The 24,603-nt window shown below is 34.4% G+C and overlaps 2 protein-coding genes across 5 annotated transcripts; both read right to left on the reverse strand.

Moving 5' to 3' along the window:
* Positions 1-429: 429 nt before the first annotated feature.
* Positions 430-11,003, reverse strand: LOC129804548 (UDP-N-acetylhexosamine pyrophosphorylase). 4 transcript variants are annotated; one of them, XR_008752001.1, is made up of 4 exons: positions 10,105-11,003; positions 9,256-10,036; positions 1,575-1,915; positions 1,295-1,511 (listed from the first exon to the last, which is right to left on the reverse strand). XR_008752001.1 is itself a non-coding variant. In XM_055851937.1 (3 exons), the coding sequence occupies exons 1-3, from the start codon at positions 10,644-10,646 to the stop codon at positions 1,880-1,882; spliced, it is 1,359 nt and encodes a 452-aa protein (XP_055707912.1). In that variant the 5' UTR covers positions 10,647-11,003; the 3' UTR covers positions 430-1,879. The 4 variants fall into 4 exon arrangements, 2 of the variants coding, with proteins under 2 accessions (XP_055707912.1, XP_055707897.1); XR_008751998.1 differs by having other exon boundaries at positions 9,260-10,036; positions 10,105-10,991; XM_055851937.1 differs by having other exon boundaries at positions 430-1,915.
* A 3,314-nt stretch (positions 11,004-14,317) lies between these two features.
* Positions 14,318-24,539, reverse strand: LOC129804670 (transcription termination factor 2-like). Its single transcript, XM_055852202.1, has 4 exons — positions 24,168-24,539; positions 22,637-23,875; positions 18,800-19,515; positions 14,318-15,263 (listed from the first exon to the last, which is right to left on the reverse strand). The coding sequence occupies exons 1-4, from the start codon at positions 24,259-24,261 to the stop codon at positions 14,364-14,366; spliced, it is 2,949 nt and encodes a 982-aa protein (XP_055708177.1). The 5' UTR covers positions 24,262-24,539; the 3' UTR covers positions 14,318-14,363.
* Between the last annotated feature and the right edge of the window lie 64 nt (positions 24,540-24,603).

Genomic DNA, 24,603 nt, shown 5'->3' on the forward strand with positions numbered 1-24,603 from the left:
CCCATGAATTTTTGATTTTTACATACTCCTGAGATTATACAACGGTTTACAAGGTTCCAAGCAACACTCCTTAAGAAGAAGGAATAAAAAATCAATTTTTATTAAAAATATTACATTTCAAACTTGAGACTTTGGCGCTTGCATGCAACTATGCCGAAATTTGGCACACTTACTCTATAATTTTTTAAATTGTACGCTGAAATTTTTTGTGTCATTTTATCTCAATAAAAAGGAAGTTCTAACTGCGCAATTTTTCCTAGTAGAGAATGAATTAGATATGCTATTGTTTGAGTATAGCAGACCTGTAACTTGAGTGATAAAGTTTTCATAGAGTAAATGTGTGTGAAATTGATGTGAAGACGTGTTTATGAGTTTCTTATCAACTGAAGAAAAATGTGTGTATTTTGGGGGAAAAGAGTTATCATATCCGCTGTGGAAATATTTAATTGACTTACTTCATCATTGTCAATTACAGACTTCTGCACTATCTTGCTCCAATACCGAATATTTGCGATACTACAAAATGTTTTTAAAAAGTTCAGGTGAATTTTGAACTTCAGCTTATCTGCAATCAAAAAAAACAAAAACCAGCAGCAAAACTTGTTGGAGAAAATGCGAAAAAATGAAATGAGAGAAATTGACGAGACAATCACAAAGTTAAATAATTGGTGGCCTATATATTATTATTTTTTTTGCAATTAATTTATTAGTATCTCTATAAAAAAATTATTTGCTTTTTAACATCCTTATTGTACGCAATATAATTGTATTTCTACCTCTCAAAATATTAGCTTCAGCTGTGAGAGTCGGTAATGTACAAATGGCTGAAAGTCTTTCTTTTTCTTCGTCTTTCAGTGAAAATTTTTTAATCTATTTTTTCCACGGTATTTGATTGTTTTGAGAGGGAGAAAAGAGACATTCAATTACATATAAAAGGGATACAACAATTAATCTTAGCCTAAACAATTATTTTTTGTATGATACAATTTGCTTTGTTTGTCGAAAGTAAGTCAATATAATCAGTGTGAATACACAAATAAAAAATAACTATATCTACAAGCCTTCGGGCAGATTTAACATTTACCACAAAAGATATGAGAAGAATTAAAGTGAAATATTGCGATATTGCATAATTTTGCAAGTGTTTAGCATTAAAAAGTCATAATTTACAACTTGGCTCTCCTTTTCATACATTTTGCACCAAAAGAGATGAACAAAAAAAAATGTAGAATAAAAAGAAATATTTGTAAAAAAAAAGAATAGGGCAAGATCTATGAAACTATTAAGATTACTATTACTGTGTATTGTTCCCAACACCTCTTATAACTTTGTGATTTTTTTTCTTCTTCTTTCCTTCCAATAAGTTCCAATCTCTATTCCGAAATCGCAAAATTATTATGCAAATGAAATCAAATTTCTTAACGATTGCACGCTCACTCTTGTGACCTTTTGCTTGTAGAGTCTTTTCTTAACATCTCTCTGTGATGTCTTTTTTTTCTCTCCTCATTCAGCTGAGAGAGAAATATACAAAATAAAATTTACAACAAAAAAAAATCTATCGACATTGTGCTTACTGGACATGGACTGTAGCGATTAGAAAGTGTTTTTGTTCGAGAGAGTGGGAGAGAGACATTCCGCGTCGCGATTTATTGGAAATATACACCTTAAATGCCCTCTTGTCTCACTCAAGACACTCACACTTTTTAAGGGGGATGGCGGTGATTCCTACAGGTGTCCATTGAGAGTTTCCGTGGAGCTCTGAAGATGCACAGGACTCCGGAACGTCTTCCCATGCACAATCTGAGTAAGTCCTTCGCCAGCATACGAGAGCAGTGGAGATATCTCACAGATATCACCATCAACTGATCCACCTGATGTCTCAATATATTGTCGATGGAGGCGGAAGATGTCTTGCCTGTTTTGGGATGTTTTAAGAGCGTCATAACATTTTTGTCTTTACAAAAAACACCATGAATTCAAACTATTTGGCAAATTTAACAATCATGCAAAAAAAACATTAATAATAGCCACTGTAACGATTTGTAAATGAGTTTTTGAGTAAGATTTTAATCTATACTTTCATAGACATTTAATTTTTTTTAATATTGACTAGAATTTCGAAATTGGTTAGGGGAGAATTGTGCAATTGACGACTCATTTATCAAGTGAATCTAAACGAAGTAATGGTACTATTACAACGAAAAATAGAATTTTTTCTGCACTTTCTCATTATTAAGTGTTTCTACATAACCGACTTTTTCGCGTTGGTTCCTGTCACGACTCTTTCGTTGTTTCGAAACACACGAGAACAGTAAAAATAGTCGAGACAGGAACCAACAAAATGAAAAGTCGATAATGCAGAAACCTTCGAGAAATCATGTACTCAAAAATTGTCCAGAGTATGAATTCTCAGATGGTGAGTTTATCATATGATAAATTTACCGGTGTAAGATCGCCTTTTCTAAGTATTTCAAGATACTTTAACATAGATTATCATATAAATTCGAGGATACCGTGAGTGTTTCACATGATATTTTGCGTGAAAACTTAAAAAAAAATATGGCAAAAAACAAACGATCAGTAAAAAGTTCTAAATGGGCAGTAAAAAATTAAAAATGAGCAGTAAAATATCTAATTATGATCAGTAAAAACCTTAAATCTTTACAAAAATGGACCTAATTTATATATTTAACATTTAAAATAGTTCCACATAAAGTGTAAAGCCCTTTATTTTCCCTTTGCCTAGATTTGGACGAAAATATCACTGTTTCAAAGTTTTTTGTTACTGATCAATTTTAACTTTTTACTGCTTATTTATTCAATGCCAAAAAATATTCACAAAAATCGATATAAGAGCTGTGAATTTCTCACGTGAATAACTCATGAATTTCAAAATTCACTCCTAGGAGAAAGATTCCCTTTTTCGTTTTTCATGAAATACCACAATTGAGGCACTCGGAGCAAAAAAAACTCTAAGTTGTATGCATTTCCCTATTAAAATAGCGGTTTTTGCTCTGAGCTCCTCAATTATGGTATTATTCCAGTGAAAAATAAAAAAAAATAGGAAATCATTCTCGCTTGAACATTTTTTAGTACGGCTATTCTCAGGTGCTTCTGCATTATCGACTTTTCTTCATATTGATTCCTGTCACGACTGTTTACCGCAGTCTTAGTCGTGTTCCTAAACCACCAAACAGTCGTGATGGGAACCAACTAAAATAAAAAGTCATCTACGCAGACGTACATGAGGACAGTTATTTATGTACTAATAAAAATGTTCTAAAGAAAGATTGACCCTTTTAATTTTTTCATTGAAAGAGAATTATTATGCCCAGCGCAGAATAACTTTTATTTGCAAACGTGTTTTCAAAATTTTCTATAAGTAAGATTATTATTAATCGTATCGGAATATTTGTTACAATGTCATGTTTATGATACTGTTGTTCTATCCCGTGTTGGAAGAATCTGCTAAGTCCGTTTGTAGACCGTCCAGGAGCACCTTCACCGCAGTATGAATGCTTCTTCCATGCTCCCATAGTTGTTGGGCAGAGGCAGTGCATTTATTTATATTACGTTTTATTACAGTGAAAATGTCTTTCCGAAGATTCAGTTGTATTGCACCGGGCGGGACTCAAACTCACAACTACGAGAGTTGAGTCAGAGATCTCATCCGTCCAAGACCAATGATCTTGCCTATGCCTATTGAGCCACCGAGATCCCCATGATAAGTAAGATGACTACATCTACATTTCATTCACTTCCATTGAAAGTTTCGAAAGAATGTTAACTAAAACAAGTTATTGTGCGTTGGACATTAGCATTAATTTTCTAAAGTTTTGTATCCGTAATATGGGTTGTACACCTGAGGTTAAGCTATATGGCTTAACTTCTATAATTTCTATTTCTATAAAGACAATTTTTTGGGAAAATATTGACTTAAGATTATTTAATAAGAATAAATAAAATCTTAGTTTGTTAAAAATAAATGCTCCTGTTCGGTATTCACAATTTAAGAACTCTCGTGAACAAGACTAAATCTCAATCTGAAGACCACCTAAAGCAGTCTTCAGACTAGAGGTTTAGCCCAGTTCCCGAATAGGTCATTCAACTTTAATAATCCAATTCTAAGTAAAATTTTTCCAAAAAATTGTTATTGATAAGAAATTAGAGCAATTAAGCCATATAAGGCTCACAGCCGGTATAAGGGCCTAAATAGGCTCAGATTGATCCTCAAGAAATATTTCGCAGGTAAAATTTGGCAGTACCTAAATATTTATCCCAAACTGTCATGCACTGAGGGCTTTACTGCCAAATTTTACAAGCTTCATATTCACGAGGATCAACCTAAGTCTATTTGAGATTTAAAACGGTTTTTATAACTGAGATTTAGATTTAGCCATATGGCTTAACTTTTCTAATTTCCTTCCAGGCGCGATTTAAGTTAAAATTTTGATTTAAGTTTGGATATTAAGAGAAAATGATCCATTAGATTTTCGAAAATGTCTCGTTATTTAGAATTTCACGACCTTCAGAATCTGAGCTAAACTTCTAGTTTGAAAGCCGCTTAAACTACCGCACGCGCCCTTCATAATAATTCTCCTAAATTATATTATTTTTCACAAGCTTCTGGACGATATGAGAGATTTCTAATGTGTATAATCCTATAGGAATTAATGGAGCAAAAACTTATGGGGCAAATATCTATAGGGTAATTTGTGATATTTCGATTCGCTTCATTACGGCGGTGCTTATAGACTTTCAAAAATAAAATAAATGTCCAGTTGACATAGAAGAGGATAGGTCAGCACAGCAGTTAAATGTTTTTTAAAGATTCCCTTTCCAAAAATTTATTAATTATAAATGCAACTAATAAAATTTGTCTAATTTCTCTTTGACATTGGCTCTTTGAAAATGTATGGCACATTTCCCATATAATTTTAATTATTTTCGAAACTGTCCCATCCTATATTGACAGAAAAGATCTTACTCTACAACTTTGCCATGGATAATATTAAACTGTCTTTATGATAAATGTTCCATATCTAAGTTATTTTCCAACACCTGTTTTTGGAGAGACATTTACCCACTCGTTTATGAAGGACAGAAAAGGCAAACTGTATTAATTTTTTGTCACTTTTTACCCCGCATAAATATTTTGATAAAAGAATTCTGAAGGTTTTTGGAAAATCTACGCTATTTAAAAAAAAGATCACTAATTCATAAATTTAAGAAAAAGTTTCAATATTTTAAATATTTATTTAATTTTGCTTTTGATCTTTTAAGGAAAGTGAATGTCAGGCTACTTATGTGATAAAAATTCAAATTTTCGACCGCTTAAAGGATATTAAATTTTAAAATTTACGATTTGACATGTTTTATCCTACATTCCGCTTCAAACTAATTTATTGGAAAATTACTAAATTCGATGTATATATAATAGGGTAAAACGAGGTAATATGGAATCATGTCTAATTTGGAACTTTGAGATTTCCTAACAGTTTTAGATAGCAAAAGGAAAAAAACAACGAAGTAGTGCACTCTCGAATGTAAAGTCTTGTACTTCTTCGTGGTTTTATTTTTCTCTTCGACCATATAAAACAATGAGAAAATCTCAAAATTCCAAAATAGACATGATTTCGAATTACCCCATCTTATTTTATTACACTGTAATTTTTAAAACCATTTTGACGTCGGTCTGGAACTCAATTGATTTTTTTTAATATTTATCATTAATTTAGTTAACCTTTTGAATACAATTAGGTATCAGTGACGCAAAGAAAGAAGATTGTAAAGAATCTCAGCTAAAAACATTGTTTCTGGCTATTTAGAGTAAAATACAATTTTAGATTTTAGATGATCATGGCTCTGGCACACCTTTTAGATGGGTCAAATTTCATAAAATCAAAATTCACATCCCTTTCTTTCTTAAAAGTTTAGCATATGTCTATCCTACTCTTTCGCACTCTTCTTCTTTTTCTTTTAAACATCACACCAAATTAAATTTGGTTCAGTCCAATTTTGAGACCGAAAGAGTGGGATAGACTTATGCAAGAAAGAGAAGTGAATTTTGATTTCATGAAATTTTACCGATCTAAAAGGTGTGCCGGAGCCTTCAAAAACAAAATTCAATTTTTTACTGAAAAACCTTTTATTTTTAGGTTTAATAAAATAATTCTAATGTCTCCGACACACCCTTTAGATCAGTAAAATTTCATGAAGTCGAAATTCACATTCCTTTCTCAAATCTATTGCACTCTTTCACACTCTTCTTCTTTTAAACATCATAACAAATTAAATTTAGCTCAACCGAATTTGAAGTTCGAAGGAATGGGATAGACATACGCAAAACATTTGAGAAAGAAAGGGATGTGAATTTTGATTTCATGAAATTTTACTGATCTAAAAGGTGTGTCTGAGCCATAACAGTGCATATATTAAATATCCGAAACTAATTATTGTTTATTTTATTAACAATGTATTATCATTTTGCCTTAAATACGGGAGGATATAATTGTCCTTTTAGAATAGATTAATATCTACGAAATAGGCCGAGTTATGCTATTTATAATAAATAAAAAACAACGGTCAAATTATTGCAAATTCTAATTTATAATTTTTTTTTAGTTTTCCTTTTACTGATTTAAAGAATCATATTTTGCGTAAAAAATATAAAATCAAAATATTGCTATTACTATAATAATTTTTCTTTTTAATTGCATAACCAACAATTATTTCTAATTACCTGAGACTTTAACCTCAAATTGAAGCATTTCTTTAAATTTCTTACGGCCTCTACATATTGGGAACAATTTTCGTCAAAAATTGTTTTTTTTTAAAGGAAATTACCTGCAGTTTTGTGGAAACTTCAAAATTCTGTCAAAAATGCAATTTTTGACGAAAATTGCTCCCAATGTGCAGAGGCTTCTTTAGAGAGCCAAGGCCATATTAAAACTTAAAACGTTATTAACTGAAAAAATTATTGATTGTGCTCTAAAAAATTATATTTGTCAATATTCGAATGCAGACTACATTCCCCTACTATGAAGGATGATTAGGTCCAACTGGTCTAATAATTCAAAAATTACATTATTTTATTTTGAAAAATTTAATAAACAATTCACATCACGCAATATACAAGATCTCGCATGATTAGGTTACTAATTTATTAATTCAAAAGTTCCTTAAAGACGACCCATTTAAACTAGGATATTTTCATTCTAAATTTCCTCTTTGAAAAAGTCCGGTTTTTATATTTACCCTAGTTGATTTTTGCATATCTGCGACCGTATCTTCAGAACAATTTGTCCATTCATTTATTCAGAATAATTAATTGTTAATCAAAATTTTTCGATGGGACAAGTTTCGTATAAAAGATTATTATTCGATCTTGTGTTCGTTCTCAAACTTCCATCAACAGTAGGGGAATTCTGTAACAGTACAAAAATGTCATATGACAAATTTAAAAATTTTTATGTACTTAGTAAATTCGAAAGGAGTAATTAAAATTCTGAATCATATTTGTTACTGAGAAGAGCTTCACAGAGTTGCTTACAGTGCCAATTAAATGCCCATTGGACTTTAATGTTGGCCTAATCCGGATTTTACCATGAAAATTTGTCATATGACATTGTCATACTGTTACAGAATGCCCCTACAGGGATATTAAATAATAACGTAAGCTTTTTTTAATTTAAATTTACGTTAATAAAATTTGCTCTAAGAAATCAGGGGTGGAATGATAACTTTTCGACACTATCGAATCGATAGTATCGATAAATCTAAACCCCTTAGATTAAAGGAATGACGACTTTTTACGCATTGTTGAGTGATTCACAGCGAACAGACTGGGCTTTTCTGCATGGTCATTGATTTTTTACGCCCTCATTGCTTTTTTACACGTGGAAAAAATATTCAAAAAATTGCGGCACAAAACCAATTTTTGCGCCAATTTGATGTTTTCTTTTCGTTTTCTGAGACATTATTCTTTAAAAAGAAAATGATTTATTAGTAAAATTTGCCAAATCTAAACACCTCGAATAAAGAGCAAAAAGCAATTGGTCGGCTATTTGCTCTTTGCTCCTTTCTCAATGTATTCTTTTTAAAGAATATTGTCTCATAAATCAAATTAGTCCAAAAATTGATTTGGTGCAGCAATTTTTTGATTATTTTTTCCACGTCTAAAAAAGCAATGACCATGTAAAAAAGCCTAGTCTGTTCGCTGTGATTGTATCTTTCTTATCTGTGTCTTTCTTAAAAGAATGTGACTGTTAATAAGTATCTATATTAGTTACAGGAAGAGCAGCTATCGCTTAAATTTTTCCGAATCGACAGTCGATAGTATCGAAAATAAATTAATATGTCACCCCAGGAAAAGTGATTTTTTCTAACTGCAGTTCTCAACCCCTCGTCCATAAAAGGTTGATACAACTTTACAACGTTTCGAAATAAAATAGTAAATCCACTAAACTTTCTATTTTAGCCGAGACGCATTTAAGAAAAAAAGAGATTTTATCCCAGACACTAAGGATGATTTTCCAAGACACACCGTAGAGTGCATTTTGAGAAAACCCCGTTTAAATGGGGATAAATTAGAAGAGTATTTATTGATACATTTTTAATCAACTTACAGCGTTATCACACTTGCACATTAAAATTTTAATGTGATTCACATTAATTGTCGCTTGTTAGCGTCCAAATAAGTTATTTGTGTCTTTGAGTCACTTAATATTTGGGGTTTTTCTATTTATTGATAAAGAAGTAGACTTGGCCTGCAAAAGTAAGTTTAAATTCACCTAAAGCCTAAATATTTTTCACATTAAAAAATTAAAGAGAAAATCGCATTAATTTTTCACATTAATGCTATAAATCAATTTTATATCAAATTTTGCGGACCAAGTCTACCTTTTTATCAATAAATAGATCAAATTTTGAGTGTAAAATGATTCAAACACACAAATTACACCTTTGGACTCTCACCAGCGACAATTAATGTGAATCATATTAAAATTTTAATGTGCAAGTGTGGTAACACAGTTAGATATTAGTAATTTAGCTGATAAATTTTAGTTTCTCATAAACTCAGATACACACAAAATTGCCTGACCATTCGCATTGAATACTCTTAATATTTTAATTAATATGCGAATTATGTAGATTCTGTGCATGATTTTCGCTAATTCGTTATGTTGCCATTAATCTTGTGGAGTTACTTCATCTCTAGACTGAAAAATTATGGAAAAAAATGTAGGTGGGTACTTGCCTGGCTGTCGATGGGCAGTCTTTCTTGGCTCCATCAGCATTCTTCAGTGCACTGAATTCCTCGTTGCGCTCCACTTCAACCACAACAAATTTCTCAGCAAATTGGAATACATCGAAGACAAATTTCTCCACTTTGATACCATTGGGCTTGTCTGGTGTCCGTCTTACCCCATCCTTATCCACGCTGGGTATCTTTTTCTGGGCCACGTGCAACTTGAGCTCCTTCTCATGTTGCCCAGCCACTCGCTGGAGGAATGCTGTGGTGAAAAAGTGATTGCATATGTTGCCAGCGCTGAAGGTCAGCCTGCCATCGGGTTTCCGCATTTCGGCTGACTTGCTGGTGATTTCGCTGTACTCCACCACTTGGTACTTGCCATCCACAACACACACTACACCAACAGGTTCGCTGGGTTGGGACTTCTCGACCACCTTGGCAGCACAATCTGCGCGCTGTTGGACACAGTAACCGATAAAAATGGGATCGGCCACACGGATGAGAATGTTATCGACACTGTGAGCATGGAGATAGAGTACTCCTCGACTGATCATGTCACTGAGGATACCCCGTTCACAGAGGGCACGGTAGATACCACCGTTCCCATCTGGAGCCTTGGCCAGTCGATGGCGCTCATCCAGGAGGATACGACCTTCGAAGTCGAAACATGGGAGACTACCTTGCTCAAACATCACAATATCCTCCTCCCGAAGCCCAAAGAAATCATGCTTCTCGAAGAATCTCCTTGTGGGCTCCATCGTGTGCTCACTGGTCATGATGTACCTAGAGATTTCATGCACACACTCTGTAGTCCCGAAAACTAATCCAAGGAGACAAGCTTTGTCACTTACCAGGTAATATGGCCCTCCTGACCAGTAGCATCGTGAGCAAGTCGCTCAAGTTTGCGGATTCGTTCAGCCTGAATCTGGAATAGGGTTTTTCGCGATGGTAAACCCACGTCATACATCCCTTTGGGATGATTAAAACCCAATCGTGTACCCTGACCACCTGCCATCAGCAATACTCCCACATAGCCCTGTGCAACCTGCCTCAGACCCTCACTCTCGTATTCCCTCAACAGAGTAGGATCTGTACGTTTTACAGACATACACAGGGATTCTGGCATGGGCTGCAGCTGATCATCCAGTTTCTCACTGGCATCCTGCAGTCCAGCAATGGCACGCCGGAAGATTGTATGAACCTCTTCCAGGTCAAATTCATTAATATCCTCCTGCAGCTCTCGCCTCTCGTCATCCGTGAGCTCATCCCAGAACTGTACGAGATGCTCCTGGCCGTATGTGGCCAGGTGATCACGCAATTTCTCGAAGATTGTCATTGTGTCGGATTGAGGAAAGAGCCTGCAGTAGAGGGAATTGAACCAGCGGAACACCATCAAGAACACTTTTTTGGGTATAGGAAAATAATTTGTGTGTAGAGTCCACTTGGAGAGTACCCAAATACCATCTACACAACACTGAGACACTGCACAAACTGAGGAACAAGTCTCACGGGCTGTTGGCCTTTTCCACCGTCAATTTCCTCCCACTCTTCGCCATCCAGAGAAGCCCAACACACCTCTGCCATTCGACACTTTCGCGCTTACACGTACTCCAAGTACTTTTACTTTTTGTCGCTCAACTCCTGCTATCACAAAAATCCATCCACACTGCGAGATCACGGAAAATAATACACATTTTATTTTCCCCCCATTGATAAACACACACGCAGTCTCATCGAGTGGAATTCGGACAAGATTCGGGTAGCCGAATGATGATGTTTTCGAAAAACAAATTCACCCGCCGCCTCCATCAAATCCGAAAACCCACTGAGCGACGAAAAAGTTGCTCAGTTTGAATTTTTAAAAACCTTCTTATATCAACAACGATTTATTAGGGGAGACTGGGGCAATATTTGCCAAATCAAAAATTTAAATATTCGATATCTTTCAAGAGAAAAGAGATAAAAAATTAATTTTTTTTACCACAGATAGCCTGATTGAAGTCCTTTAAACGTCCAATGTTTTAAAGAATTCGAGTAAGAAATATAGAAAATAAAAAAAAATTAAAATTTTGAGGCTTCTTTTTAAAATATTTGCCCGTCAGGAGATATCAATTTTCATTGACTTGCTTTCCATTTTTTTTTTCATTCGTGTGTGTTTTCATGATAATTTGAACCCGCTCAACATTAATATGTTATCGGTTTGAGCTTTTTATAAAAAGTCTCCTTTCTAAAAATATACTTTTAATTAAAAAAAAGCACTCGGGGTAAAATTTGTCAGAAGGCATGGGGCAAAATTTGGCAAAAAAACAAAGAATTCCGATGTTTTACGCGGCGAAGAGAAACGTCATTGTCAAAAAGTCACCGCTTGTTATTTGTTTTCGTTTATCAAAAGATTCCCAGTAGTTTTCTCGTATTTCCTAGTTTCTCGAAGTCAGGGAGTTCCAGATTGATCTATTCCAGCGATTCCAGCTTAAGTGAGAACTTCAGAATTTGGATATTTAGCTTGTAGTTATATTAACCCTTAAACGACGAGACACTTTTTACGGACTGAAAATCAACAATAAAAATTAAACGGAGAAACATAATCAATGATAAGTCTTACATCTAACCTTGAAAAGTCCAACAGAGTCTGATTCTGTGTATTTTGTGCTTCTATGAACGATAGGGACAAAAATAGCCCAAAAATTTAGGTAATTTTTCTGACAATGCCAATGAATAATATTTTTCGCTTCAGTGAGAAATATTACGTATGAGTATTGTAGTTTTTATTGCCAAAAGGGTTTTGCTTGAAAAATATTAGAAGTATAAAAAATAAATAAAATCAATTATGAATTTGAGAATTTAAAAATTCGATATTTTTGAGCTTAAATATTTACTACATAGCAAATAGCTAGAGACTTGTAAAAAATATTCTAGATTCGTTCAACCTTCTACTTTACAATTATGTACAGACATAAGAAAAAAATAACTTTAGGTAGTCAGGAAAATTTATTTTCTTTATGGGACACCGGTGTCCCAATCGTCCTTAAAGGGTTAATATAATTATAACCATTAATCAACCTTTCAAGAGTATCATGATCCGAGAGTATCAGAGAAGCCTGAAGAAGCTTGACCCTGAGAAGCTCTTGTTGGCTCTGAATGCGGTGAAGGATGGTGTATCGGTGAGATCGGCTGCCAAATCCCAAGGAATTAACCGCGAAACATTGCGACTCAATTGGAAAGTAAGAGGAGGAGAATTGGAGGATACTAAACTCCTAAAAACTGCGAAGTCAGGTCGATTAAGTGTGTTCAATGAAGCACAGGAAGCTGCTTTTTATTTTTCCGCGTGTAAAGATGAAGAAGTGTGACGTAAGAAGAAGTCAAGTGAGATTTTAACAGATCCCGAAATGATATCGCAACTTGCAGCTGAGCAGAAATCTGCTAAAAAACAAAAAAAAAAAAAACTGAGAAAGAAGATGCAAGAGAAGCCGAAAGAGGGGACGTCCGCCAAAGAAAACATAGGAAATAGTTTAATAAATTTGCGTTCTAAATCCTAAGTTATAAAACGTACTAGAAAGTTACAACTAGTACCTATCCCGAAATAAACTGCATTATTTCCGGCATTTGCTGCATATAACTTAATGTTTTCGTAACTCCGTTGGTAACTGCCAGTAGCTCCCTTCCTGCACTGAAGTACCCGGAAATTGGAGCAGAGTGATAGATAACAGATCAATAATTATTGATACCAGAAAACAATCAATTTTATTGACCGTCGTCATTCTACACAACCCCAGATTCATTTTGTACCTTGTTTCAGAATAATAATGTTCGCCAAAACTCCACTAACTTTCCGGAAAGAATCTCAGTTTTCTTGTCTGTCAATGGAATCGCGATCAGGTCAGGCAGTCTTAAGACAGCCTTGCTTAAGTCCTTGAAATTCTGTGCCATAAGCATGTTCTTGATTTTGTACAGGAATCTCTAACTACGCCGGTTCTTCCGGTTCTTGAAAACTTAATTCGCTGCTTTGTTCCTCTTGTACAGTACTAAGAAATCCTTTTTGTCTTCAGGAAACACCGCCAGAATCTTATGGTGAATAACAAAATGCCATTTTGACAAGAATCTTGCAAACTGCACAAAAATCAGGAAATAAGAAGAGGTTCAAATCAAATCACTTGTTCTGTTGAGACCTCAAAAACCTGCACAATATTTCGGGCTTCAAGTCAGCAGGATACCACTAAGAAGACAATAAAGACTGTCCAATAGAATGCCAATTATTCACTATACTACACAAATAAACTCTAAAATCTGAAAATTCTGTAATGGTGTCTACACACTAGGAGCAATTTACGTCAAAAAATACCCTTTTTAAAAAAATTCTGACGTTTCTCCCTATAAGATAGGGGAAATTTTCTTTAAAAAGGCATTTTTTAAAGAGTTTTCTCATAGTGTGTAGAGGACTTAAAAGAGTGTAAACACAAAACCACTATAAACCTTCATATCGGCCATATTCTTATTCGGCCACATTCATTCGGCAATTCGTTCATTCAACTCGCCCAATTCGCCTTTTCTGTATTTTTTTGAGCGGCAAGAGGAATTTTCTTGCGAGAAACAGCTCTTGGAAAATTACTTGAAAATCATGTTTTTCGTTTATTTACAGGCAAATGATTTGCGTCAAATTGTAGAGGAACAATTCTACCAAAATATGTCAACAAGATATTTATTTCATTCACCAGAGCTCGTAACAAAGGAAAAGAAAATGACAAAAATGCCCCTTGCCTGACAAAATTTACCCCAGCACTTTTGAGAATTTCCACAAAATCATCTTTTAGAAAATGGCTCGGAAAGCGGATTTCCTTTCGAGATAGAGAAAAGTGAACTCAACAAAGTTGTAGAGCAGTAAATTTTCTATAAAAATATGTTCAATAGGAATCATTTAGATTCTCTGGGAGCTTGTAAAAAAATTAAATATCCGTTTTGACAAATATTGCCCCAGTCTCCCCTATGTACACTCAGGAATTCCATTTACAAGAAAATCAACTAAATTTCTTAAAATAAAAGAAGTAGATTATTTAAAATGCAAATAAATTTCCTGTGATAGATGAAATTTAATCTATTACAATATCCATCCAGATTACATATTAAATAAAGTTCGTAGATCTGCAATGCTCAACCCGGCTCCCTTTGATTTCTTCGCTCCATCAATTACAGTCAATGCAATATTGAGCTTCTCTTTCTGCAGATTCACTACTCTGGTCTCGATCGTTTTCTCTGTGATAAATTTTGTAATAGTCACAGGTTTTATTTGTCCTTTTCTATAAACTCGATCTTCTGCCTGGAGCTCCAACTGAGGATTCCAGTGTGGATCAATCAGAAACAAATGATTGGCTCCAACCAAATTTAGGCCAACTCCTCCAGTTGCTAGCGACAACAATAGAATCTTCACGGGATGATTTGGATTATTAATGTTCTCTAGTAATTCTCCACGATCCTTAATCCTTGTTTGTCCCGTCAGTACCAAATATGGAACATTGATCTTTTTCAGATGAGCACCCATAATATCCAGGAAACTTGTCCATTGGGATACAATAATTACTTTATCCCCAACTTCCAACACCTTTTGCACTTCATCCATTATAGCTGTAACTTTTGAGCTTGCCTTCTCCATCAGGAGGATTTCTTTATTGTATTTTGCCTTGAGAGCTGGAACATCATCACCCAGATATTTATCCATGTCAAGGCGATCCACCAAATCGACCAAGTTCACTGCAGAATGGGACGTATCACTTGATATATTGGCATCTGACTCTTCATCCTGTGTAATCTTCAGGAGGTTCGGATGGCAGCAGATCTGACGCAATCGCAGAATAAGTGTGAAAATTTCCGTCGTTTTTATATCATCATGGGACATTATTTTAGACTTAATTGTGCTATAGAGAGCACGGGTTTTCTTCAGAAATTCTTGATCCTGACCCATATAATTAGTCTTCTGCTCCAGATATTGCGCAAAGAGTGTTTGGGAGTAAATCAAGAACTACAATGAAAATAATTCAAACAAAATACGAATAAATAAATAAAACCCTATCAAAAAGAAAAATTTATGTGGCAATAAGTAAGAATTCAGAGCTTTTAAAATTAACAAAAAAAAAGTAAAATTATTCAATGTCTAGGTGTGATTCTTATATAATCACACCTTTTTTAATCAACAGTTTGGTCGACTTTCTCCAATCGGTTTGATATTTCTAATTATCCTCGAAATTCTTCAATGCATTGCGATCTTAAGGATATTCTTAGAGCTATACTTGAGTGAGATCATTTAAAAAATAAACAATTATTTTGACAGTAGGGGAGGGTGGGGCAGTTTAACGACGGGGCAGTTTCAATTTCTGCATATACTTCTTATCTCTTTGAAAGGCATGGGATAAAACCTTTATATTATTGAAGCGATAACCGAGACCCATGTTCATAAAAATAATTAATTTCGTGACGCTTCTCATTTGAATTCTGTAATTGATTTCATAAAACTGCATCAAAATGAAACTTTTTGTAATGTTATATTTTCAACAATTTCTGAACTATTGCACTTATCTATCGAAGTAACATAATTGTATTAAATTATCAGTGGTTTTATGATTATTATAAACTATAAAGCATTTAGTGTGGAATGAAATCTAAGACTGTTCTGACAATTTTCATTTGAGTTCCGAAAGTTCGTGAGGGGCAGTTTCATGCAAGCACACGGAGAAGTTTCTAGAGTCTAACAATTTACCTTTTTAATCAAAATTAACTTAAAATGATCAATGAAAACGTTTTGTAGCTGTTTTTGCCGATAAATTTCGAAATTATGGAAAGTAGTATTTCCTAAAAGTTCATAAAAAATTTTTAAAAAAATAATCCTTCAGTGTTTTTTAAGTGCTTAAAAATGATGAATTTAAATGTTATAATATATTTTCAGATTTTTTCACCAAAATATTGTAAAATTTTTTTAGTATTATAAAAATTCAAGTCTTTAAAATACTATTATAAAACCGTCATACTAAAAAGGGCATGTTCTAAGGCGTTATAATGATCCAACAATGTAGAGAATTGGCTTAGCACTACAAAAGACATTTCTTTCGTATAAAAATTCACAGAAAATTGCTCAATTAATTAAAAAATACGCTTGGAAATCTTTGGTGATATTTTATTTTCACTGTATGATCAATTAGTGTTCAAATTCTGTTATAAAATTGTTGTTCGATTATATTTTTAGGTTTTAGAGTCTTAGAAGACTTCAAAATAGTAATTTTAATCAATTCTAGTATCGCAAGTTTCCTATAAACACGTTTATTCATTCTGCCTTTCAAGTGAAATGAATTTCTCTACAATAGACTAATGAAATTAAAGGATTATTGTTATTATTCTTATTAACCCTAAACCCAACTGTAATTCACAGAATACACAAAGTTTTACTTCTGTTCATAATCTTTTTGCAAAATAGTCCCAAAATCCATTTTGCAATTTAGGGGTGAAACTGCCCCACCCTCCCCTACCTTAGTTTTCGAAATATTACACTGCAATGAAAAATCGAATTTTCATTAATTTTACGGCTTTGCTAAATTTCCTCGAAATCTATTCATGTAATTTCACGTAATTCATGTAATTTTAATGTAAAAAAAAGACATGCAATAAGTTTACGATATTGCATTTTGCTAAATCTAAGTATGGAGAAAATTCAATTTTATGGGTATTTCAAATTATTTAAATATTTTTGAAGAGCTATTTGAGTAGATTTCGCGTTTTGATAATTTTTCGCGATTCACGGATTTTTTCGCGGTCCGCGGAATTTTTCGCGATCCGCGAAATTTTTCGCGGTTCGCGTAATTTTTCGCGGCCCGCGGTTTTTTCGCGATCCGTGGAATTTTTCGCGGTCCGCGGAATTTTTCGCGGTCCGCGGAATTTTTCGCGGTCCGCGGAATTTTAATTTAATTTTTACTTAATTTTTCGCGATTAAGCGTTTTTTCGCTGTCCGTGGATTTTTTAGCGGTTTTCTTCACGGCCCGCGGATTTTTTCGAGGTTCACGGTTTTTTTCTAGCGGTCTGTGAAATTTTTTGGGGGTTTTTTCGTTGTCCTCTCGCGGTCCGCGGATTTTGTCGCGACCCGCGTTTTTTTTTTTTAGGTGCGTTGAATTTTTGCTGTCCGGAAAATTTCTAAATTTCGCATATCTCAAGCCTAAAGGAGGCTTTAAAGGAATGTGAAATTTGAGACCCCTATTTCTCATAGTTTCATAGAAAATCAGATACTTTTATCTTTTATGTATTTCTCATAGAATTTTCCTCATTTTCAAGTATTCCAAGCTTAAAGGAGGGTATAAACGGATGTTAAGTTTTAGGTCTTAAATTTTTTTCATTTACAATATATACATAAGTTTAAGTATATAATATCATATGCCTGAATAAAATTATTTCAGTAGACTCTCGTTCTCTCGGCTTTTTTTTAACCTGGCGTAAAATTTCGAATTCAAAATCGCATGCTCAGATTTCGAGATAAACTACAAAACATGATTTTAACCGGTTTAGAACCGGTTTTTCATAAAACTAATAGCACAGAAATCGTCGTACTAGCGAGTAGCATATTTAAAAAAAAAATTATGAATATAATCTCTTTCCAAACTAGAGATATTGCGTACTACGGACGACTGGACGGCAGCCGGACCCGAAATTGCCTGCTTATGATTTTCGGCATCAGGGATGTTCAAGACATATACCCTGTGAATTTCAGCTCGATCGGAGCACTTTGAGAAAATCCGAGGATTACAATAGGTGTGATTAGAAGGAATCACACCTAATTTGTTCAAATTCACTGTAGTTTCCCTTGTTTTATCGTGATTCTTTATAATTGATCTCTTTTTGTGGAATTTACAATGACTTTGATGCCTGAATATCTCGATAATTTGAATGACATTTTACCCCATATGCCCGATTGAGAGAGAGTCTACTGTAATTTGTTAAACCAAATTAGCATTACGTAGAAATAAAAACGATTTTGCAATGTAATTTTCACACTTTTATAAGCTGATCTAGACTTATCGTATTCGTTTTCTAATGTAATAGATTTTACAAATGAAAAATATTTATTTCAAAGGGATGGCAAAGAGTTCCGTCTTTGCAAAATGTTCGAATTAGTGATAAATTATCAACTATATTAAACATCCTAAAAAGTTAGATACGACAACGGTCAATGGTAACGATAACTACATTGCTCCACTGAGAAAAAAATGAGGGTGCGATTAACTTTTTTTCCTCATAATTTTAAGACTTTTTAGGTGTAAAAATATAGCAACATTTTTTAATGTTAATTTTACACCTTTTTAAGGGTAAAATTAACATGAAAAAAGGTAACTTTAACCCCCAATACACCTAAAAAGGGTAATATTTATACCGATTTCGGATCAATACTGCAGAGTAATATTAACATTTCCGGAATGTTATTTTAACTTTTCCGGATTTCTCTCAGTGTCTGTCTACTTTAACGCAATAAAATAAATTTTAATTGTTAATGAAATGTATAATGATTAAATTTTACTTTACCTTTTGATATAGAATGTTCTCGTCTTGATTGAGAGTGACATTTATTGTCCTGACAACCTTGGTGGGTAATTCTTTCATTATGCCTCGGTCCTGCAATTGCTGCTTTGTTCTGCGTAGCATGATCAATTTGAGAATAGTCTGTACCCGTTCGTATCCATGCTTCTTTGCATTGGTATCGCCGATCATAAGGTTCCAATATACTATGTCATCGAAGGGCTCATATTGTAAAAACTTTATCACAGAATATAAGTCTTTCAGCCGATTTTGAATTGGTGTCCCTGTGAGGATCCAGCGATTTCGGGCATGCAATGCAAAACATGCTTTGGCCATTGCTGTCTTGTGATTTCTGATGACATGACCTTCATCCAGTACGACTCTATGCCACTTAACACCGAACAGTGGTCCGTGGTTATTAAATTCGGATGAAAGAGTTGGATAGGTGGTGATGACCATGTCGAATTTTGAAAGCCGTCGTGGTTTGGTCTCCCGATTGGGTCCATGATGCTGATATCCTTCAATAGTGCGAGCCTTGCATTTTGTCTTAACTTCACTGCACCATTGCTGCATCAGAGTCGGCGGACATACAACTAGAGTCCCACCTTTCTTCAGGTGACTCTCCTCTCGCCTCCTCCATGACGGGTCATTATCATCACTTTCTTCCTCCTCATCTCGGCATTTATCCAGCAAAATTAAGCTGATCATAGTAAGTGTTTTACCTAAAGGACACAAAAACGGTCGCTGTCATAGTTTATAGTTACTGCAGACTCTACTTTAGTCCTATAAATTGAATTCTTAAATATAAGCGAAGAAAAATAATATAAAATGAGTAATAGAAATATGATTAACTTGGAAAATCAACGCTGAAAGTTTTTTTTTAACAATATTCTACAAAATAATCAAGTTTGTCCCAATGCAAAGCAAGTGGCGGGAAGTGGTTACAATGATGGCGAAAAGCGGTCAAAAGTGGCGACGAAAGATGTGGTTATTTTAACATTAATAAAATAATGATAATAGTAATGTCATTTTTTTTTTAAAGTAGTTCGGCATTAAATTGAAGGACTATTGGTTTGACAAAACTTTAGCCAACATATCTAAGTGGTCAATCCATCTCAATTCAGACGGGAAAAATGGAAACCGTTCCTTATTGGTTTTAGATGTTTTTGAATTTTACATATGTTAATATTTTTACACAAAAATAGTGTACTCGTATTTTTTATTTTTGCCAAAAAGGGACAGATAATCCTAACCGGCTTATGTAGGTGAGATTCTTAATGTGAGCTAACTCGGAATGCATGCAAATTCGATTTAGAGCTGAAGTTGGGGGACGCCATTTAGTTATATTATATCTTATGGTTAACGCTACTTTTTAAAATTATTTACAGTAAAATTATGGGCAAAAAACTCGATAATTTGGTAAGCTGATTTTCAGTTTCTTTCTTGTAACTTTTGCGGGAATAATCTTAATTAACATTAAATTTCGTGCGAATGTAGATCTAAGGTTTCTGCACCCAATAATAACATTTTTAATACTATTGTAAATAGACTTACAATAGACTTCTTTGGAACCGGCGAAATGCTTTTTTTTTATTTTCAAAAAATTGTTTTTTGGATAATTTTTCTTCCAAACGTTTCTCTTCTTTTAAACTCACCCTCTCTATCCCTTCCAAAAACCATGCTTTTTGGTTTATTTCGAAAGAGGAACTATTATAGAACTCTTTTATTTTCGGCAAGGGGTAACTCATTCCCATTTTTTCTGACATGGGTTTCTGGTTTCTCGGGTTTCGCGATGCAATTTTTGGGTTTCTCGGGTTTCGCGATGCAATTTTTGGGTTTCTCGGGTTTCGCGATGCAGCAATTGGGTTTCTCGGGTTTCGCGATGCAATTTTTGGGTTTCTCGGGATTCGCGATGCAATTTTTGAGTTTCTCGGGTTTCGCGATGCAATTCTTGGGTTTCTCGGGTTTCGCGATGCAAAAAGTGGGTTTCTCAGGTTTCGCGAAGCGTTTCTCGGACAATTGACGAGGGTTTCTCAATATGAGTTACCCCGTGATTTTCGGATATGTTTTAGAGGTAGCCTGGACGACCGGAAAAATCTCGATTTTGAATTTTTGAAGGTGATATGTTAATCAATTCGGAAGGCTCCTTTTTAATCGATTTGGTTAAATTAAGATTTTTTTGGAGAGGTATTGAAATTTCGAACCCGGCAATATCAGATCCAATCGGTAATAAATCGGTCGAGTAATAGTAATTGATTTATTTTTCTCGAACATCCCTTGTTATTTCCACGTAAACATGTTACTTATGACAAGAACACTCTAAAATGCGTAATTCTTAGCCAGTTTTCTAGTTCAGAATTGTGAATGAGTGTAATCGGTAATGAAACGGTACACACACAAAAAATGCAAAACCCCCCCCATAAGTCGATTCAAGGATCCTTAATATGCCCCTCATTTTCCCCCCACCCCTCCCCTTCCCCTTCTCCCCAAAACCATGTTTTTTTGGGATTGCTCGAAAACGCGTCATGCGATTTTTTTCATTTTTGGATATGTTTTAGAGATCATCCAGGCGAACATTTCGTCCATATACGAAAATAGCGTTGAATCATTCCTAATAATAGTTTTTCAAGGGCAAAGGTTAAAAAGACACTAGAGAGTGCATTTAATAAGCAAATGTGGTCATGTTTGGGGTCGTTGGAAAGGTCTTCGAATTTCCTATACAACTTAACTGGTTCCAATCGGTTTTGAATCGGTAATGAAACGGTTCATAACCGATAAGAAATTTTTATCTGAAAATCAATCCTATTACTTTTAAAACTATTTTGGGGGATCTTTTGAGAGATTTATGAACCGGTTGAAATCGGTTGAGAACCGATAAACGGTAAATCATGCGAAAGTACTTTTGCGGTATAGCATCTAAATCTAAGTCACGAGTTTGAGCATTTCGCAAAGCCTGGGACGCTTTGGCACACCTTTTTGTCAATAAAACATTTTTATTTAAAAATAATTGCCTCTACACACTAGAGCAATTTATGTCTATATGTATATCGAAGTAAATTGTCTACGCCCGTGTAGAAAAAACTGTTAAATATGGACATAATTTTCTCTAATGGTTAGAGGCTATAAATTTATTTTTCAAAACCGCGACTTCCAAAAATTTTGATTTTTGAACAGTTTATAAATATCATAGAATACTATTTGCCTTGAAAATTTAAACTAACAAATTTAAGTTTTTACTGGTTTTACTTAATTTTGAAAATGTTGTAAAAATTTAATTATTAAAAAAAAAAGTTAAACATAAAAATGCAAGCTCTCCTTTTCAGGAAATGTAGGGGAAGTGCCCATGCTTTACAATAGGGTCCCAAGCTTCATAATGACTAGATTTTTCCTATGTTTTTCAATAAATGTGACTCATCGCACCTATATTTTAAAAACTAAGGGGAAGTGTCCTGTTTTTCAAATATAATGCGGAGTCACATTTATTCAGAAACATAGCAAAAATGTAGTCTATTGAAGCTTGGGACCGTGCAAAACATGGGCACTTTCCCCTAGTACTCAATGTTACTATCTTTCGGTCAGTTCATCCCAATCCTAGATTTTTTTTGTTTAAATACAAAATTTGCATTTATTTGGGAAATTTTATTCAAAATTACTACATAACTCTCCCAATTTCAGTTCCAAATCGAGTTCACGAAATTCGTGAATTCGAAATTCACGTTAAGAATCTCACTTGCAATAAGCTGATCTAGGCTTATCACTAGATTTATTAATTTATATTATTCCAAAATTTTACATATTGGAAATTCCCGAAAATTAGCCAAAAATCAATTTAACTGGACTTACCCGTTCCCATGTCATCTCCAAGAATCCCTCCTTGGGGGACTTTCTTCTCTCGCCATGTCATAAAGGTAAGAGCATAGCGCTGATGATCCATCAGGGACACCTTAAGACCTTTCGGTTCTTCCATGAGCATATCCTCCGGAGGACATGTATCGAGTGATTTATGGATTTCTTTAATGTGGGCAATTTTAATTGCCTTCGGTGCTTCAGTTTTTCGTTGATTTGGCTCTTTTTTACCTTTTTCTTTGAATTCCTCACTCTTCTCTTCCGGCTCTGTCAGATTTTGCACAGACTCAAGAGAAGCAACCACTTCTTCAGACAAACGCTCCCTTATGCTCACCTTGGGACTGTCTTTTGTCCCATCAATAGTAAGCGTAGAAATATATTTTACTAGATCATCAATTTCTGCTTGCGTTTCTTTTTGTTTTATCAAGATTTGCTTTCCCCTATCGGGAAGACTTGTTCCCAATTTATTGTAGAGATCTTTCATCTTTTGCTGGTACTCCAACAAATTCTCCAATTTCTCTTTTTCTTGATTGTAGAATGACTCGGAGACATGAACTTTCTTTTCGTCAGTGGTGGAATCGTCAGAATCAATTATAACAATGTCTTCAGAAGAGATTTCTAAATTCTTGAGACCCTTCTGCACCTTCTCCAAAGCATCATCTACCTCGTACACTTTGGAGTATCGAGTTGAAGACAATTTATCTACAATGCCGTCAGCAAAGGAATCTGCTCCGGATATTGAATGAGAGTCATCGTGAATAGTTGGGGATTTACCACCAACAGCACCTTCGAGTTCCTCGGATTTCGAAGCAGTTTCCTCGTCATCTGATTCATCGTCAGTCAAGAGCGCTTCAGAGTTTGCAGTTTCAAGCTTTCTACTTGAAGCATTGCCAGGGTATAAACTTCCATTTAAGGCTGAATTGTTTAATTTTCCAGATTTATCAGCTGCAACTTTGAAGGACTCTTGAATATTAGTAGAAGTGTCTGTAGGTGTATTGTCTCCAGTATGAAATTCTTCGTCCTCGGACTCCTTATTCTCGGATTCTTCGTCCTCAGACAGGAGATCATCTGACTCTGAAGATGACCTGAACCTGGTGGAAGCACGAATTCCAATTGATCTGCGTGTTTTTGGTGAAAGAGTTATCCTGTCAAAGTCCCTCTGGGCCTCTTCATCATCGGAATCTAGTATTTTCCTAACACCTTTAATCTTTTTGGGCATAATAATGATTGATTCATCTGAAAGACAAAAGATTTTCACATCGCAGAAGCCGGGAAAATTTGAAAATCCGTTACAAAAGATGAAAATTTATTGTGAAATTCAAATCAACCAATCGGTTTATAATTATTTGTACACAATTCTATCCTTCCGGGAATTTAGAAGTACTTAATCTCACAAATCAAGGCAGGGCAGGGAATAAGAATCAAATCAAAGGCATGTGTTTAAATTAAATTACATATTTTTCAAGAAAACCTCCTGCTTTTCATGAAAGTAACGGGCTACGGGATAAAATTCTTAAGAAAAACTTACCGGCGTCCGTCTCAGGAAGCTCAACCTCTGACACCCTATCATCCTCGTCTTCCTCACTTGATGAAAAATCCTCTATTTTATATTTTGCTGCCATTCTTTCCCAATTTATTAGCGTAAAAATATTATTTTCCTTTGTTTTTTTAAAAGCACGCCGCGCACTGTTCCCTCGATAAATAAAAAAAACAACATGTCAAATCCCGGATGAACTACCACCTGTCCAACTTTACTTATTAATCTACGTATTGGTAATTGGTACTGATAAGGACTCTTGATAGCAAATCTCTTCATATTTTCTGCAAAATCTCAATTTTACGTGAATTTATTAAAAATTACTTTATACAGTTAACTATAAAAACATTTAATGATTATTTTGCTATTATATTAATGCTTCGAGAATGCTTCCCGCATGTAACGGAAAAAATATCAAAAATCTTTA

This window comes from Phlebotomus papatasi, chromosome 1, assembly GCF_024763615.1.
Source record: "Phlebotomus papatasi isolate M1 chromosome 1, Ppap_2.1, whole genome shotgun sequence".
Taxonomy (NCBI): domain Eukaryota; kingdom Metazoa; phylum Arthropoda; class Insecta; order Diptera; family Psychodidae; genus Phlebotomus; species Phlebotomus papatasi.